Source organism: Protobothrops mucrosquamatus, unplaced genomic scaffold (assembly GCF_001527695.2).
Source record: "Protobothrops mucrosquamatus isolate PMUCROS unplaced genomic scaffold, P.Mucros_1.0 scaffold1795, whole genome shotgun sequence".
NCBI lineage: Eukaryota > Metazoa > Chordata > Lepidosauria > Squamata > Viperidae > Protobothrops > Protobothrops mucrosquamatus.
Window position 1 is genome coordinate 335942 of NW_015387933.1, and position 18727 is coordinate 354668.

Here is an 18727-nt window from a genome sequence, read left to right on the forward strand (position 1 = left end):
AGGGTACAAACTTTTTGGCTTGGGGATTCTATGCAGCCCACCAGGACCTTTTAAAGTGGGCGAGGACCAAATGTGTACCTTTTTTTAATCAGGAAAGGACTTAAAAGGACAAGGTGAGCAAGCGAAACACTGAATATATATTTAGCACTTAATATTCCCTCTTTGTCCCAACCCATATGTAAAGTAACCCCCTTGATGTGCCAAGCAAAAGTGGTATGTTCCTTCAGTGGATGGAAGTTGCTTGATAGTCACTCTGCCCTTATCACAATGTTTTCCCCAAGTACTGTATAGAAATTTATATTTTCTGGCATATGAGGTATATTTGTGTGTGGCACCAACCACCAATTTTATAGAGTTCCATTTTGAGACTCTTGATCGTGCCAATGATTATTCAATAATATTATTGATTATTAGGAACTGGCATTTATATAGCTAAGGGCTTTTTAATAATACACGCTGTCATACATTTGTTTTATTGCAGAATTGTCCATACATCTTTTTCTTATATAGATTTTATATTTATATTTATCAGAGGTGTTTTTGTTCTAACTTTATTTTTTTTTAATTGTACAGGCATGTCACTCACCTGACTAATAGTGCTCATCGCCCTCATGTAGCTTTCATTTCGGGAACGAAACTTAGGAGATGTAAGCAGAGCCGCAGGATCCAAGCTATCCAAACTCCTATTGATTGAAACTTCACTCACTGCCCTCAAGTAACTGTGGCTTCTGATTTGAAGTTTTGGAGAATGTTCACCGGATATCCTTAAAGGAAAAAAAACAACAATAATTCACTATGCCATATCTACATTTCATCTAGAACAGTGGTTCTCAACCTGTGGGTCGGGACCCCATTTGGGGTCGATCGACCATTTCACGGGGGTCGCCAAGCAAGGCTGTCCGCCATTTTTTTTGTCCGCCATTTTTTTTGTCCGCCATTTTTTTCCCTTTTCCGGCGGGTGCCTTACCTCCCTTGGGCTGGGCCAGCTGGTGGTCGGCCTGCTCCGTCTCTGCCGCTTGNTTGGCAGATCTAGGGCTTCTACTGCCTGAGACTCTAGTTCGCTGAATACAGACTCACAGACTGATTCAAACTGACCATTTACTTCCATCTCACTCACCTGCAGGCAAAAAGCACACAGCTTAATTGTACCCAATTATAACGAATAGAAAGTGCAATCTGTAGTACCATATTATAGCAGGAAGAAGAGGGATCAAAACATCATTTTCCCATTGTAAAGAATCACAAAATAGGGCAAAAGCTATATAAACCATTTCTTTTTGGGGTTGTAGGTTTTTAAAATATATAAGGATATAAGTGAAATATTTTCATGTTCCATTACAAATAGAAATATCTTTATTTTTTGGTTGTCTACAGCATGATGCAAACTGTCCACATTTATTACAAAACTACCAAACAAAGACATGAAGCCTTAAATATGCCAAATGTTTTAAGTCAAATGCCTTACATGTATTTGATGTCAAAAAGTCCACCTGGATTTTTTTTTAAGCATGTCATCCAAGGAAACAGGAATCAATAAAATAAATGCAATGAAAGTGTAAACTGATATAAGGAATTCATGATTAAATAATAGTAAATACTTAGTAGACAAAAAAGTGACAAAATACTGATGACAAATTACTAACAGTGTTCAGTATATTTAAGGCAAACATTTACAGGTGGTCCTTGACTTACAACCATTCATTCAACAACTGTACAGTTACAGTGATATGAATGAATGATGGCTATGACTGGTCCCTGAAGTTCTCATTGTCTCAGCATTCCTGAAGTCCTGTGATTGCAATCAGAGTGCTTTCCAATTATGACTGTTTGCCAAGTGTCTAATTACTATATGATCACCACTTACAATTTTCCATGCCAACACCCCCTTAAAGTCAAAGGTAAAATATAACTGGGATAAATCTCACCCACCCATACATCTTCCCCCATGTCCTTTGTGCTTGTGTTGACTACTTGTACATCCATGTACCCTACCCAGTCTGCACAGTATCTCCTACCCCCATGCATTCTCATTGACCTATACAGTGCCTTTTGCTCCCCAATCTGTGTATCACCTCTTGAGAGTTGCATACCCTGTCCAACTTGTGCAATGAATCTTGCATGTCCTTTTGTACCCTCCCTGTGCCACACTTCTCACACATCTTCACTGAGCCATATAGCATCTCTCATGCATCCTTCTTGACCCACACAATCCTTCTCACAGACCCTCCTCAATTCATGCTACACCTCTGACACACCATTCCCAACCCATAGGGCTACTTTCATATGTCTCCTTGCACCCTCCACATGATATGCCTCTTGTGGTCCTTCTTTGACTTTCCTCCACAGCCTTGCCCACCCCCTCATTGTCTTCTTAAGTGGCAGCAGCTACTTACTTGCCTACGGGCAAAGGACTTGAAACATCCTTCTAGCTTGCCTGCTGACTTTGGTTGTGGAATTCTGGCAGGAAGTTGTCTTGTTTAATGACAGTTAATAACAGCAACAAGAACTGCAGGGATTGCCATTCCTATGCGATGATGGTACAGTTTGCAACCACATTGCTTATCAACATAAATTCCAGTCCCAATTGCTGTTGTTAGTTTAGAACTATCTATATGTCAGTCACTCACAAAGTCCTCCACAATGGCTTTTGACTATTATCATGACATGCATTATACAAAAACATTATCATGTTTTTGCTATTGTTCAAAATATCTTTATGCTGAAGATGTACCCAGATCTTTCATCCCCTATGGACTGTTTTTTTCAGGGTAAAATTCCAGTGTAAACAAGCAATGAACAATGGCAGCAATATTTAAGAGAAAATAAAATGAAAATAATTATGGTATGTCTCTTTATGGCTTTTCTGTTTGACTTGCCACAGACTTCACTACAAGCACTGCTAATAGTCTCTGTAGGGTCTCTGCACAGAAAAAATGCAAATGTTGGAAAATCATTACTAACATAATGTTTCCTATTTGTCCAAAAACTTGCAGGAAAATTAGATGCAGAATATCTATTGTTCCTCTTTAAATTCTAAATGATAAAATTCTGAACATGCTACTAAGATCCAGCAGTGAACCTCTTAAACCCTGAGTAAATTATATGCTGCAAGTTGCTACTTGGTGACATAAAAGCCTATGAACCAATTGAATTTCAAATCTAAAATAAAACTGACAGATCAGTTATATTCAAAGACAAAATGGAAGTCAACCATGTAACAAGCTATTATGTCACAGGTTTCTGTTAACTTCACTATCCATCCTAAAAATGCCACAGCTTTGCTTGTGGTTTAGTGAGGAAACTATTTTGTATGAATATAGAATAATCCTTGGGGTTCTCTCTATGTGGATTTTTTTTTTAAAAAAGGTTCCTTAATATAATTTTTTTTCTTCTCAACTTCTTTCTATCAGGATTTCAAGTTCCTGCCTACTACTTCAATGGTGGGTGTATTAGTAGAACTAGGAATAAATTATTCACAGTATTGCCAGCTTGCCTAGATACAGAAAGGAACTTCTTGATTTGTGGCGTACTGTCCAAAATGTACAAGAACCAACTGGCACTGTATACTACAAAAAATGTTGTGATTGAATAATGGCTGAATAATGATTGAATAATGCTAGAATGGGTGGAATATACCAATATCTATGGCCCTGTCTGGTGACTACCATAGTATATGGAAAATTGCAACTTTGAATTTTGATTGATACAGAATATGAATTGAAAAAAGGAAAGGAAAACCAATTGCAATATTGTATGTCTGTATCACTAACATAAAAAGAAAGGGGAACAATGTAATAATCTAAATGAAGGCAGTCTGATTTTTGTAGACTAAAGCTGATAAGATGTAAGTTTAATTATAAAAGAAAGCAGTAAAAGTTATATTAGAAAGTATGAATTAATACCATCTAGGTTGTGTGGTAAGCATGAAAACAGGAGTTTGTAAATTGGAGTCCCTTGAATGTTTTGCTCTAATGAACGGTGATAAATAACTAAAAATTGTGCAATAATACTGAATGTTTAAGATCCATAGGGAAAAATATTCTGTTAGGTGACATAATTGGATGGCTGGAAGACAAGACAAGAGGGAATGCTAAAAATAACTGAGCTATTTGCAGTCTAAGAATGAATGAGATTGATGATTGGTGTGTTTAGAAAAAAAATCTATTTCAAATACAGTGTTTAAGAAAAAGACTATCAGGCTCAGTTCATGTATATACATGTCAAAGGAATGGATGTGATTCTTAAACGAGTGGCTAATTTATTTGTTTATGATGAAAATCTGATATAATTAGTAAAGGATATAATGGTGGTGCAAGGTGATGAATGCAGGAAAACTGTTTTTCAAAAGTGTCAAGTGGATCTTGGGGAAAAATGATTATGAAAAAAGAGAACAAAGTAAAAAAAAAACTAGAAGGAAAAGACAGTATGACTCTCAACAAAATGAGTTGAAAGTGGATGTAAGGAAAGAGAATGTGAAAGATGCATGAAAAAAGCAAACAGAATTATAGTGGCGAATATCTGTAGCTCCGGTGTAGGATGAGGGTGAAGGTTCATTCTCCAAACTTGCTTGTTGATTTCTGAACATTTCGTTACCAGGCTAGGTAACATCTTCAGCAGAGTTTAGAGGATGTTAGTGTCAATGCTCTTCTGTTTATAAGGGCTTCAGGTGTGGGTAAGTCAAGTGAAGGTCTTGTGATGGGTCTTGTGATCATGGAAATGACAGCCAGAATTTTCCAACCTATAGAAATAACAACAGTCCAAAAACCCACAGCCACACTCCGCAAGGAATTATCCAGAACCAAAGACAAGATACAGAAGGACGAAAGAAACAATGTAATCTACAAAATCAACTGTAACAATTGCAACCAATTCTATGTGGAGTAAACATCATGTCAGTTAAAAACCACGATCCATGAACACTGGCTAGCAATCAAATGCCACAATCCCAAATTCTTAATCTCTACCCACATTGACACGAAACAGCACCAGTTCGATTGGAGCAACGCAAAAATCATCGGCCATGCTACTACTGCCAAGCTTGTGAGTTCATTGAAGCCTGGCGGTCCACAAGCAGTTCCATCAACAGACACATTGACCTACAACCAGCCTACGAACCCCTCATTTAGAGATCTGCATTGTTTGCAGAGACATCCACAGGGGACTTAATAAGAAGTGGGTGATAAAAAAACACGGTCATATCATTACACCACAAGTTCTATCCACTTTATATATGCATTATGATGTTGTATACTTATGAAAAATGTGGTATCTGCAGTGTGGCAGGTGATACTGTTTGGTCATTTCCACAAAAGTTTTGAATCCTGCAGATACCTCAAATTTTGATATACATGAGCCATCTATATTTCTCTAGCCAGGCAACATCTTAAATAAATGGATCAAATATTTCATTTCCAAGGCACATTGAAAGCATAGATCTGTATGCTCAATGTTTCACCTACATTAATTGGCTTTCATGTGCAGGAATGTTTATGAAAATATGTTAATTCAACAAATAATATGTGAATAATTAAGGGTGTGTTATTGTGTGCAAACCTATAATCTTATATTTCATGGATCTATGATGGAATTGACAGAGGCAATACAAAGACAAAAAAACGAAAAAAACACCGGGACCAGATGGACTCCCGGCAGAGTTTAATAAATGTTTACAAGATATATTAAGTTCACCATTGAAAAATGTATGTAATGAACTTCTATTGGAGGCAAAACTCCTAAATACATGGATAGAAGCTAATGTTATTTTGATACCAAAAGAGGACTCAGACCTGACCCAGATCAAAACCTATAGACCGATATCACTACTGAATGTAGACTATAAAATCTTCACTTCAATAATAGCTGAGAGGCTGAAAAGATTTTTGACTGAATTTATACACCCAGATCAAAATTGATTTTTGCCAAAGAGACAAATAAAAAATAATTTGAGGGTAATACTAGATACATTGGAATATTATGAACTTCATCCAGGGAAACAACTGGCACTAGTATTTTCAGATGCCCAAAAAGCATTTGATAATGTTTCTTGGCAATTTATGATTCAACAACTAAAAACAATAGACTTTGGTCAAAACTTTATAAATACGATTCAGACAATATATTAGAAACAATCAGCAAAAGTAATTGTAAATGGGGATTACACAGAGATATGAAAAGGCACAAGACAAGGATGTCCATTATCCCCATTGCTATTTATCTTAACTTTGGAAGTTTTAAATAGAAACATTAGGCAAGATCCAGAAATTAAAGGATTGAAAATAAAAGGTGAAACCTACAAACTGCAAGCATTTGCAGATGATTTGGTATTCATTCTAGAGGAACCTTTAGAAACAATTCCTAAACTGTTGGAAAAAATAGAACAATTTGGAGAGATAGCAGGATTAAAGATAAACAGAGAAAAAACTAAAGTGATAGTTAAAATTTTTACAGATAAACAAAAAAAAAAAAGAAATTATCAGAAAAATAGAATTGCAAATAGTTAAAAAGGTCAGATATTTGGGAATATATTTGACAGCAAGATGTTCAACAATAAAAGAAGATAATTACATTAAATTGTTAAACCAAATAAAGCTTGATTTGGAAAAATGGAAGAATCTTCAACTGTCAATGTTAGGAAGAATTGCTACGGTGAAAATGAATATATTACCAAAATATTATTTTTATTTCAAACGATACCTATAAAACTGGAGAAAAAATTCTTTGAAGATTTAAACTCTAATTCAAAAATTTATCTGGCAAGGAAAGAAAGCTAGAATTAAACTGAAAATGTTACAAGAAGCCAAGGGAAATGGAGGCTTTGGCTTGCCAGATTGGGTTTTATATTACCAAGCATCAGTGTTAACATGGATAAAAGAATGGATAACTCTTAAAAATAAAAGACTGCTGTATCTGGAGGGACATGACCTGTCACTTGGTTGGCATGCTTTTCTATGGTACGGAAAAAATAAAATACATAAATACTTCCAAAACTACTACATTATAAATGCATTATTATTAACTTGGGAAAAAATAAAATGTAAAATTTATTTGAAAATTCCAGAATGGCTTTCAACAATGGAAGCATTCATACATCCAAATCTAGTCAGTCTCGATAAAATATGGACATACAAAGATATTCTAAATTCTGGAAGGGAACTTAAAATCCAGGCAAGAGATGGAAAATCAGGGCATTGATTTAACATGGTGGTCACAGTTACAAATGCAAGTCAGATATGATAAAGATATTAAACAATATGGATTTTACAAAGAACAGATTATGTTTGATCAGACATTATGAACTTCTGATGAAAAGTTATTTAAAAAATGTACAATTTCTTATTAAATTTCAAAATGGAAGATGAACAAGTAAAAGAGGCAATGATAGTATGGGCAAAGAATTTTGGATATAATATAGACTTAGAAAAGTGGCAAAGTTTGTGGGAAAGAAATTATAAATTGACAATGTCAGCTTCATACAAAGAAAACTTATATAAAATGTTTTATAGATGGCATTTGCCACCAACAAGATTAGCAAAAATGTTTAAAAACATGTCACAGAAATGTTGTAAATGTAAACACAAACCAGGTACTTATTATCATATGTGGTGGACATGTGTTAAAGCAAGGAGATATTGGATATTCTAGCACTTGGTTAGAAAAAAATGTTAGAGAAACACATAGACTATAAACCTGATTTTTTAAATTAGGTATAATGCCAGAAAAACTTGATAAGCAAAGTACATATTTGATTCTACATGTGATAACAGCGGCAAGAATTATATTTGCACAATATTGGAAGAACGAAAAAATACCACCAGAAGAAGAAATAATCAAAAAAATATTAGACTGTGCGGAAATGGACAGACTTACTTTAAGGTTGAAAGAAAAAGAAGAAACAGAATATTTTCAAACTTGGGACCTATTTTATCAACGGTTAGAGAAAAGATTTAGGGATTAGGAATTTAATTTGTATTAGTGAATAAGATACTCAGACAACACATTTTTGCTGAACAATTATTATTGAAATCTGTTAAAAAATAATATTTTTTTTAAAAAATGATTAGATATGGATTCTAAACACAATTAAAAAAAAACAAGTTGGTCAAAAGCTAAACAAATGGATAGAGGATCTGAAGACACTTCCTATCAGGGATGCCATCTGGTTTATAGCCAGGGTACAAACTTTTTGGCTTGGGGATTCTATGCAGCCCACCAGGACCTTTTAAAGTGGGTGAAGACCAAATGTGTACCCTTTTTTAATTGGGAAGGGACTTAAAAGGACAAGGTGAGCAAGCGAAACACTGAATATATACAGTATTTAGCACTTAATATTCCCTCTTTGTCCCAACCCATATGTAAAGTAACCCCCTTGATGTGCCAAGCAAAAGTGGTATGTTCCTTCAGTGGGTGGAAGTTGCTTGATAGTCACTCTGCCCTTATCACAATGTTTTTCCCAAGTACTGTATAGAAATTTATATTTTCTGGCATATGAGGTATATTTGTGTGTGGCACCAACCACCAATTTTATAGAGTTCCATTTTGAGACTCTTGATCGTGCCAATGATTATTCAATAATATTATTGATTATTAGGAACTGGCATTTATATAGCTAAGGGATTTTTAATAATACACGCTGTCATACATTTGTTTTATTGCAGAATTGTCCATACATCTTTTTCTTATATAGATTTTATATTTATATTTATCAGAGGTGTTTTTGTTCTAACTTTATTTTTTTTTAATTGTACAGGCATGTCACTCACCTGACTAATAGTGCTCATCGCCCTCATGTAGCTTTCATTTCGGGAACGAAACTTAGGAGATGTAAGCAGAGCTGCAGGATCCAAGCTATCCAAACTCCTATTGATTGAAACTTCACTCACTGCCCTCAAGTAACTGTGGCTTCTGATTTGAAGTTTTGGAGAATGTTCACCGGATATCCTTAAAGGAAAAAAAAAACAAACAATAATTCACTATGCCATATCTACATTTCATCTAGAACAGTGGTTCTCAACCTGTGGGTCGGGACCCCATTTGGGGTTGATCGACCATTTCATGGGGGTCGCCAAGCAAGGCTGTCCGCCATTTTTTTTGTCCGCCATTTTTTCTGTCCATTTTTTTCCCCTTTTCCGGCGGGTGCCTTACCTCCCTTGGGCTGGGCCAGCTGGTGGTCGGCCTGCTCCGTCTCTGCCGCTTGCCAGCTACGCCTCAGCCGGCGCAGGGGGCGGAACCACGCATGCGCGGCGCTCCCGGGCAGGGAAAGTCCTCGACTTACGACCGGTTGGGTAGTCCTCGACTTACGACCGGTTTAGTCCTNGTTTAGTCCTTGACTTACGACCGGTTTAGTCCTCGACTTACGACCGGTTGGGGTCGCGGCATTAAAAAGGTTGAGAACCACTGATCTAGAACAATACAATGTATCAAAGCAAAACAACTACCATAGTATTCACACACAAAAAAAATCTATCCAGTGACCCATAGCCATATATAAACATAGAACTCAACCCCCAGAAGGGGACTGTTCCTATTCATTTGTTCAAATAATTTTTCCAAGTCTGAGCACCATTTGTCAAAACAGCATCATCTAGCTTTGTGTTCTTTTCTAGTATTGTTTTTATGTTCTCTGTGTTATTTCATTGTTTTTAAAATATTTTTAACAATCAGTAAACCATGCAGAGTTGCTGAGATTGGACAGAATATAAATTTAATATTTTAGTTCATAGCACCGGCAGCCAGATGTTCAGACTGGATTTGTCATTTTTATCCATGGTGTCACAGGATATAAGTCGTTTCGAGTAAAGCTGCCTTTTGCAATTGATCAATGGTGAATTTGTTAATGCTGATGATGTTCAAATGGTGATTCAGTTATTTTGGGATCACTCCCTATTACTATTAGTACTACCTTTGCTTTCTTTTGCCACAGATGTTCCATTTCTATTTACAGGTCTTTGTATTTGTTATCTTCTCCAATTCCTTCTCTTCAATTCTGCTGTCTCAAGACATTTTTTTTTTTGCCTTTCTTATTGACAATTGTTAAGTGTGATGTGTTTTGCAGCAGGTGCCAGTCTGATTGAATTCTAAAGTCTCAGAGCACTCTGGCTTCTTCATTTTCTATTACTTTCTCTATTTTATGGTCCCACCAGTTCTTGTTTGCACACAAATAGTATTTTTTGCAGATCTTCCAATGCCTGATTGTTGTTACTTTGTCATGCTATTGTTTGCAGTCAGTCTGTGCAATCTTCTTGCAGTAGCTAATTAGGTGATCCACTGTTTCTTCAGCTTCTTTGCAGAGGTGCCACCTGTTGTCTGTTGCTGTCTTCTCAGTTCTGGCTTTGTATGCATTTGTGCAGCCAGAATTAGCCTATCTCTTTCTTCAACTTTCCTGTTCTTACCAGGAAATTGGCAGGTCTTGTTATTATCTGCCTTGCTTGCTATTTTTTTTAATGTCCTGGCCATGTAGTACTTTGTCTTCCCATGCCTCTTTTCTGTTCTTCATTTAATCTTTCTTGTAGGTCATTTGGTTTCTCCAGTATTCAGTAAGCTTCCTGGTATGCTAGCTTCAGTGCATCTTCTTCACTATTTTTCAGATATTTTTCCAATGCCTTTTTTCTTTTCCAAACGTCTGATCTGCTTGTAACTTTTCATGCCTACCTATTTTCCCTGGTAAGTAGAGTCTGTCAACGCCACTGAAAGAATGAAGACCATGATTCATTGTCATTACTTTTCTAGAGCTTTTAGTTCTGCTTGAGTCCAGTCCATAATTCCAGCTGTGTATCTAATGACTGGAACTGTCCAAGTGTTAATTGCTTTGATGGTATTTCCTCCACTGAGTTTGGCCTATAAGATCTTCTTTACACTCTTGATGTATTCACTTCTAAACTTTTTCTTCATTTCAGATGTTGTCAGCTTGAAGGATGCCCAGGTTATTTGTAGTGATCATGTTCACCCAGACTCTTGATGTTGTTTCCATAGGGCAGACATGTCAAACTCGCAACGTCACGTGATGTCGCGTGATGTATTGGGACTGTTTTGCCATTGCCGGCAATGGGGTGGGCGCGGCTTCCGGGTGACATGTCCAGCCTGCGGGCCAGCAGTTTGCCATAGGGCATCTTGATTCCTTCCGTTTTCACTATTTTCCCCTATTTGATGGTGAGCATGGCACATTCACCTAGTCCAAACTCAGTTCAATGGGGGTTGCAACTTGGATTTGAATTCATTACTGAAGAATGCAAATTATTCAGTAGGCTTTTTAAAAATGCTTTTTCAAAATGGACTTGCCTCTTTATTGTGGCATGATTGAAGCAGGATTTTTCTGTTCTAAAAACTAAGGTTAATTTGTAGAATGCTTAAATATTTTTACCCAAAAGTACCCACAGAGATTTGTGTTGCCCTGTATATAACTGAAAAATCTGCTGTTTTGATAGCCTGATGATTGCTGGCTTATCTAGTACTATCTGATATAAATCATTATACAGTATATGAAATAATGGATAATGGGTTTGAACAAACCTGCTGTTTAATAATGGATGATGTAAACTTAAATGAACTACAAAAGCCTAAAAGAAAAACTAGAATAATTTCTATAGGTTTTTTTTTACTGATTCTCATTCATCTTGTGTTAGCCACATACAATCATTCTAAGAACTATCATTTTAATCAAGCTGTAGTATAGGTTGAAATATAAACATAGTCTTTAAACACACACACACACACACACACACAGAGAGAGAGAGAGAGAGAGAGAGAGAGAGAGAGAGAGAGAGAGAGAGAGAGAGAGAGAAAGGGAGAAATTAAATGTAACATAAATAGGCAATTTCAAATACTGATTTAGTTTGATACCAGTTTTTTCCATATTCAATCTACCTATTTTCAAATAAATGTACATACTAATTGTGCATTTTAAATTGTGCACGCTAATCAGGAACTATCATGAATAGAAAAAACTTTCAGTTGACAACCTTTTCAAAATAATTGATAATTTAGTTCATTTGTCTCTAGTGCTATATAATTTTACTTAGATGAGAAAGAAAGGAGAAATTAATGAATTTCCATGGGCTCTCTCAGTACAAGGATTTTAAAAGTAAAGATAAGCATTCTAAATATGATAAATGTGGCTTGCATTTTGAGGGGGATGTCAGGCTATACATTCTGCGGTGTTCCAGTTTTTGTTTTTAATCAAAAGCACACATCAAATTTAAGTGTCAATATGGGGAGAATAAGTTTAATTCTGTTCTCTCCAAATTATGCATACCTCAGAAAAAGAAAAAAAAACTTTAAAAAATATTGCATGAGAAAGGGCAAAGAATTTATAAATTAAATTTAAAAAAAGAATAGTGTAAGCTACATGCTACACAATTACATGTACATGTATGGTCAAACTACTTCCAATCTGCACTGAAGTATGTGTCTTTTCTCTATGAAAGTTGTCAAATAATCAGCTTAAATACAGTATGTAGAACTTTCTAATAGAAAAGGCTTGTACATACTTGGAGGAACATTATTTCGTCTTGAAATGATAGTAAATTTCCAGGCAAACAGCATAAATGTGTTATATGTGTTATAACTATCTATGACCGTGGTGGCAAACCTATGGCACGCGTGCCACAGGTGGCACGCAGAGCCCTCTCTGTGGGCACTCACACCATCGCCCCAGTCCTAGGCCTTCAGCTGGGTTTTATAAAACCTTTTCACTTTAGGCCTCTGCCGCAGTGTGTAAAAAAAAAGGTTCAATCAATCAATTTCAACTTCTCACAGGAAAAAAAAAAGATCTCGCAAAGTTGGAATTGATTGATTGAACTTTTTAGTCCCACCCAGTCTGCCGTTACCACCGCAGCCACGCCCACCCAATAGGCCATGCCCACCCAATTGGCCACACTTACCCAATGGGTCACGCCCACCTGGCACCAAGTGGGTTTTGGGTTGCAGTTTGGGCACTCGGTCTCTAAAAGGTTCGCCATCACTGATCTATGATAATAAAATATACTGTAGAAAGAGTACAGAGAAGAGCAACAAAGATGATTAGGGGACTGGAGGCTAAAGCATATAAGGAATGGCTGCTGGAATTGGGTATGACTAGTTTAACGAAGAGAAGGATGAGGGGGAACATGATAGCAGTGTTCCATATCTCAGGGGCTGCCACAAAGAAGAGGGAGTCAAGCTATTCTCCAAGGCACCTGAAGGCAGGACAAGAAGCAACGGATGGAAACTAATCAAGAAGAGAAGCAACCTAGAACTAGGAGAAACTTCCTGACAGTTAGAACAATTAACCAGTGGAACAATCTGCCACCAGAAGTGGTGAATGCTCCAACACTGGAAGTTTTAAAGAAGAGACTGGACGGCCATTTGTCTGAAATGGTATAGGGTTTCTGGCCTGAGCAGGGGGTTGGACCAGATGACCTCCAAGGTCCCTTCCAACTTTATTATTATTATTAAATAAACACGGTTGGCATTATGAAAAGAAAATATATAAGATAGTATCTACTGATCTTAGAATAAATGCTACTTATGGTAGGAAAAGTTCAGTAAAGAATGCAAAGTTTTTTGTTAGGCTGATCTCAGAAATTAGGTAGGTTTTTTTTTTCTGTAAGGGACTTATACACAAGAAATCTATTATAGTTTATATTTGAGAAATACATGGTGCAAATTTTGTCACTCATGCTAACTTTAATGAGATTATGCTAGATAGGTATGCTGCTGCTTGCACCAACTGCTGGTGCATTCTTTTGTATGTGAGAAGGCAAGTACAGATAATCCTCACTTTATCCCAGTTGGGACTGGCAGCTCTGTCACTGAAATGGCTGTTAAGCAGAACATCACATAAATGCTGCACTTAGCAATAGGAGTTCCAGAAATCCTGGTTGCGGTCAGTATAAGTGAATCACCCAGAGTCATTAAGCAAGACATCACATGACTGAGATTTGCACCATCTTGCCAGCTTCTCCACTGACTTTGTTGTCAGAAGCTGGCTGGGAAGGCTACAAATGGCAATCACATAATCTTGGGATGCTACAACCATTGTAAATATGCAAAAACTGCCAAATAACAAATACTGATGATAAGTCACTTTTTTCAGCATTGTTATAACTTTGAAATGATTGCCATGGTTGTTAAGTGAAGACTATTGTAATACTGTTCAAAGCATCTTAATCAAGTAGGATATCTATTTTCTTAAAAATGATCTAATGCAAGAGCTTTCTTTGATGTGCAATGAATCAAAGCCTGAGCTCGTAGGCTTTAACATGTCAGGTGTTTCTTGAAGTCTCAAGTTATTTTCAGTCAAAAAGAGTTAGTGACTAGCAGTGAGGAAAAGCTTTCTCTCTCTCTCTCTCTCTCTGAAATGGATCTCTTCTCTTCACTAAGAAATTAATAAGTTACAAAGTTCTGGAAACAAAAGAAAGGATGCTGATTAGGTTCAATTATGAAAGATATGGAAAAAAAAACATGGAGGAAAGAAGCTGTGGACACATCCTTGATTGAGAAAAATCAAGGAGCCATTTCATTTTCTGATTTTATCATCATTCTAAAACATGGATTGAACTGATTTCTGAAGTAGTTATTTGATGTTAAATTGTTTTTGCTGAAAATGATGATATGACAATTGCACATGTAGTGTTGAATGCCAAGAGGTAACAGGCACAGATATATATCTGCATAAATCCTACTGTGGCTGTCCTTTATGGAAGCCAATTACAAACACATTGTCTAAAAGTACCAAAAAAGAAAGCTGTCTTTGAAACAGGAACATCACACTTTTCTCCAACCTTTAAAAGCTGTTCTGTCTTCCCTCAGTGGAATTGTGAGGTCCCATCTGTTCATATTTTTAACTGCTTATCCCATCAACACTCAGCAACCAGGTCAAATTTTGACAAATGGAGCCATTTTGAAATTATACATAGGAGAACTACACTGTTATAAGGGAATCAAAATCAAAATCTAAAATTCAATGTGGAATAATAAGTGGGGAGGATAGGCTACATAGAATTACAAGCTTCTTTTCTCCTTTATCTCCCTTATGACTGCTTGGACAGACATAATCTTAAAAGAATGGATGATTGGCAAGGAAAGGATTAATTATTAATAGTGTGCAGATGCACTCTCATCTAATTTGAACTAACAAATAAAGTCACATTTATTTATTTTTTTAATCACTGAACTGATTCAGAGACATCTGATTCAATCAGGACATTTAACCATGTCGCCTTTGGAACAAATATTTGAATTAAATCTTTGCATAAACCTTCTCTCTCCCTTATGCTTTCAGTCTTAAATCAATCTAAGGTTAATTTTTGCTGATTCTTTGTAATGTAAAGCCCAGGGACAGAGAAATCACAATATAATCTCTTCCTCCACTATAAGTATGCCATATAAAATTAATTCCTAAATGGACTTTGAATCAGCAGGTGTTATGATGTATTTGGACCTCATGCAGTTTAATAATACAATAAAAGAAAGTCCATCCTGCTATACCAGATAATGATTTCCATTTAAAATAAACCAAAATCAATATTCAAGATTAATGCAAATGCTAATAGCCATAGCTATGATTCTTTGAACTTTGAACTTCAAATTGGCTTATTTACCCATCTCCTTTTTAACCTCAGTGTAAATTTGGAGGTTTAATTTTAATGTTCAAATAAAATAAACTTAAAGTAAACACTGAAAAAGAAAAAAAAATAAACATGTAAATTGAATGTTTTTTAACCGCATAAGCCATATTCCAACAGGGAAAAGGATTATGTTGCTAATCCACATGCATTATATCACATTACTTTAATGGAATATATAGAGAGTTGTCACTTTACAGAAAGGTGCTAGAGTTCATTTTGTTGTGAAATATGATGGAAACAGAACGTTCAAATTCACTGCTATGATATACATGTCATAGTTCAAAGTTCTGACCATGAATTTGGAACAGTTGAAAGATCTGACCATCTGGGTCTGGCTTGCATGAAACCCTGCCTTCTCTTGAGTAAGTGTGACAATATTGGAATCATTTAGAAACCCTTCCTTTTGTACCATGTTAAAAATATTATTTAAATTGTATACCAGGGTATTGTACTATGTCAATTATCACCACTTTTTTAACATAAAGAGAAAAGGCCTTTATTGCAAAAATTCTTGAGTCTGAATACTGATGAACAGGTTCAGGAAAGACACATTGGAAGTTTTCTGGGTATGTGCTGTGGCTGGATGATCACAGAATACTTTTTTATTGTTCATCCTCTGCCTCATCTAACCAGCTTCATATTACCTAGCTTGGGCATGGACCTTACTGTATTTCTAAATATTTTTCAAAGGAAATGGGTATATCAGTTTGCCAGTGCAATAGTGTTTCTTATTAAAGAAGAGAACATAAGGAAGAATTCTCTTAGACAACTTCAGTTGTCCAGCCCAGTGATAAAGGGAAAGAAAAGTCTATATTTTCATATTCAAATGAGTGCATATGCTTGGTGTGTGCACATTTGCAGCTTTCTACCAGCTCTGGGCAATACAGATAGTTCTCATGCCAAAACATTTGCTTGTATTAAAACTAATGGTCAGTGGAGAATTCCAGAACAAGAGTGCAGAGCTGTAAATCAATATCTGCGCAAAAAATTATGAATGTCTTGCTGCTGGCAAGTCAAAAGACACTCTAATTTTGCAGCTAATCTTTGAACGACAAATTCAAAGTGGAACATATTACAACAATATAAAGCAATATATGGGTAGTAAATAGGGGAAATTAGAAATTGTAACTTGGGAAAACAAAAATGATGTGATGGAGATAATTGAAACTTGCTGGGATGATATTTATGATAAGCACAAGCATCTGCTGAGAATGCTACTGTGCCAAGAGCTAAAGTTTCCAAAAATTCTCATTCATTTTTTGTTAATAAATCCAGATTCTTTTACCTTTTTATTCAAGCAAACAAACATTGGAGCAAACAAGCAAGTTATTCCCCCCCCCCCGCCAGCATTTTTAATTTCAGTATTCCGGCTAGATTCCTTAGTTCAGAGGTCCCCAACCTTTTGGGCACCAGGGACCGGTTTCATGGAGAAAGGTTTTTCCATGGACTGGAGAGTGCGTGGTTTTGTGGGCTGCCTGCATCCCACAGACGGGGCTTTGCTTGTTTCTGCGGACTGGTTGCTGGCATGCCGCAGTCCCCGGAGTTTGGGGACCCCTGCCTTAGTAAGTGATAGCAAGAATGACTTGTGGTTAAAGAAGACGAGGCCATCTCCATACTTCCTCTTTCATCTCTTCCTGAAGCTTGATTTTTAATCTGCTTTTCCAAGAGTACTGTTAACTTGCAGTTCAAGGCATAATAGTCTTAAGCCTCTCCAGGCATGCATATCTATAGAATATGATGTGACTTTATATGTACAGTATACCATCTTTTCTGACTCTCCTAATTTTAGTGGTAATTGCAAACAGTGGCAATTTTCTCACTGATTAATAAAAACAGTTGATTTTCTGCAATCATCTGGAGCCCTGTCATGCTCTCTGCATTGTTAGTTATTGTCTCTCTATGCTCTTCATCTTTTCTATTTTTCTTTAGATTGAGTCCAACAATGTTCTTCTTTATTTCTATTTCTATTTTATATTAATAATTTTTAAATAAAAATATATTTAAAAAAATGAAATGCAAACACTCCCCAGTCTAACTCAGGTTTACCAGCCCTTTTATTTGTAAATAAAAGCAACAACTCATATTCAGTAATTGCTGACAACTTCATTTTGGTTATTACCCATTTTTTCAAAAAGTTCCATTCCAGTTTTCTTCCTTTCTTTTTCTTCCCAAAGTCTGCTCTGTTGCCAACTGAATTTATTTTACCAGGCCATCTGCACTCCACATCACCCCTTCTCCTGTGAGAAGCTTGTCTATGAGAATCTAAAATAATACCTGTCTTCACCTTATTTTTAACAAAGCTAACACCCCACTCTTGATTGGGTTTCAGCCTGGAAGTCTAGATATGTGATGAACAAGCAAGAGGTCATGGCTTGTCATAGGATAGCTAACACTTTCAGTGAAAAAAGAGAAGATTCAAAATTAGTTAGACAGGCTTGAGTAGTGGGCTGAAATCAACAGAATGGAATTTAACTGAGAGAAATGTAAAGTTCTACATTTGAGAAAGAAAATTGAAAGATACAATGGATGGGTAAGGCAAGTCCTCTCATCTTTTGCACAAAGATATGGAACTCCCCGAAACTATGATCTATCTTCCACAGATCTTATTTTTCCCATTATCTTAAGTTGTCCTTAAGAATATAACTTCGCTTAAAATTTCCTCTACAGTCTCTCAAATCTGATTTTATTTTATGTCACTTTGATTTTTTTGCTGTCACTTTTGCATAAGCATGTGTACCAGTATTTAAATTTATTCTAATATATAAGTAAGGAAACTTCCATCTAAACTAAGAAGTCACTTACTCATGTTCACCATCACTGACCCAAATATATTTTTATATTTTATAAAATTGAAATGCAAATTCAGTTGGTTTATGTATCTTACTTTTGGCATTAAAAAATAGGACCAGGCTGTCTTTCTCTTTAATCTTTCCAAAACAATGAAATGTTGAAAACAAATTATGTAAAGAGGATCATGACTCTATTAGTCAACATAACTCTCTGAAAATGGAACAGAACAGGACCAAATTTGGTATGGCAGGGAGATGGCAACTAAAGAAAAAATAAGTTAAAATGGGCTATATGCAAGGGGCTGTCAACCAAAGCAAAAGATACCAACAATGAAA

The 18727-nt window shown here is 36.1% G+C and overlaps 1 protein-coding gene across 1 annotated transcript in view; it reads right to left on the minus strand.

The window, feature by feature from the left end:
• DLGAP1 (DLG associated protein 1) overlaps window positions 1-18727 on the minus strand; it is an 88861-nt gene that overhangs the window by 43903 nt on the left and 26231 nt on the right. Inside the window, exons 3-4 of the mRNA XM_015823193.1 lie at window positions 8760-8937; window positions 1021-1117 (exon numbers count right to left, since the gene is read on the minus strand). Of these exons, the coding sequence (XP_015678679.1) occupies window positions 1021-1117; window positions 8760-8937 (275 nt within the window). The remainder of the gene's footprint in view (window positions 1-1020; window positions 1118-8759; window positions 8938-18727) is intronic.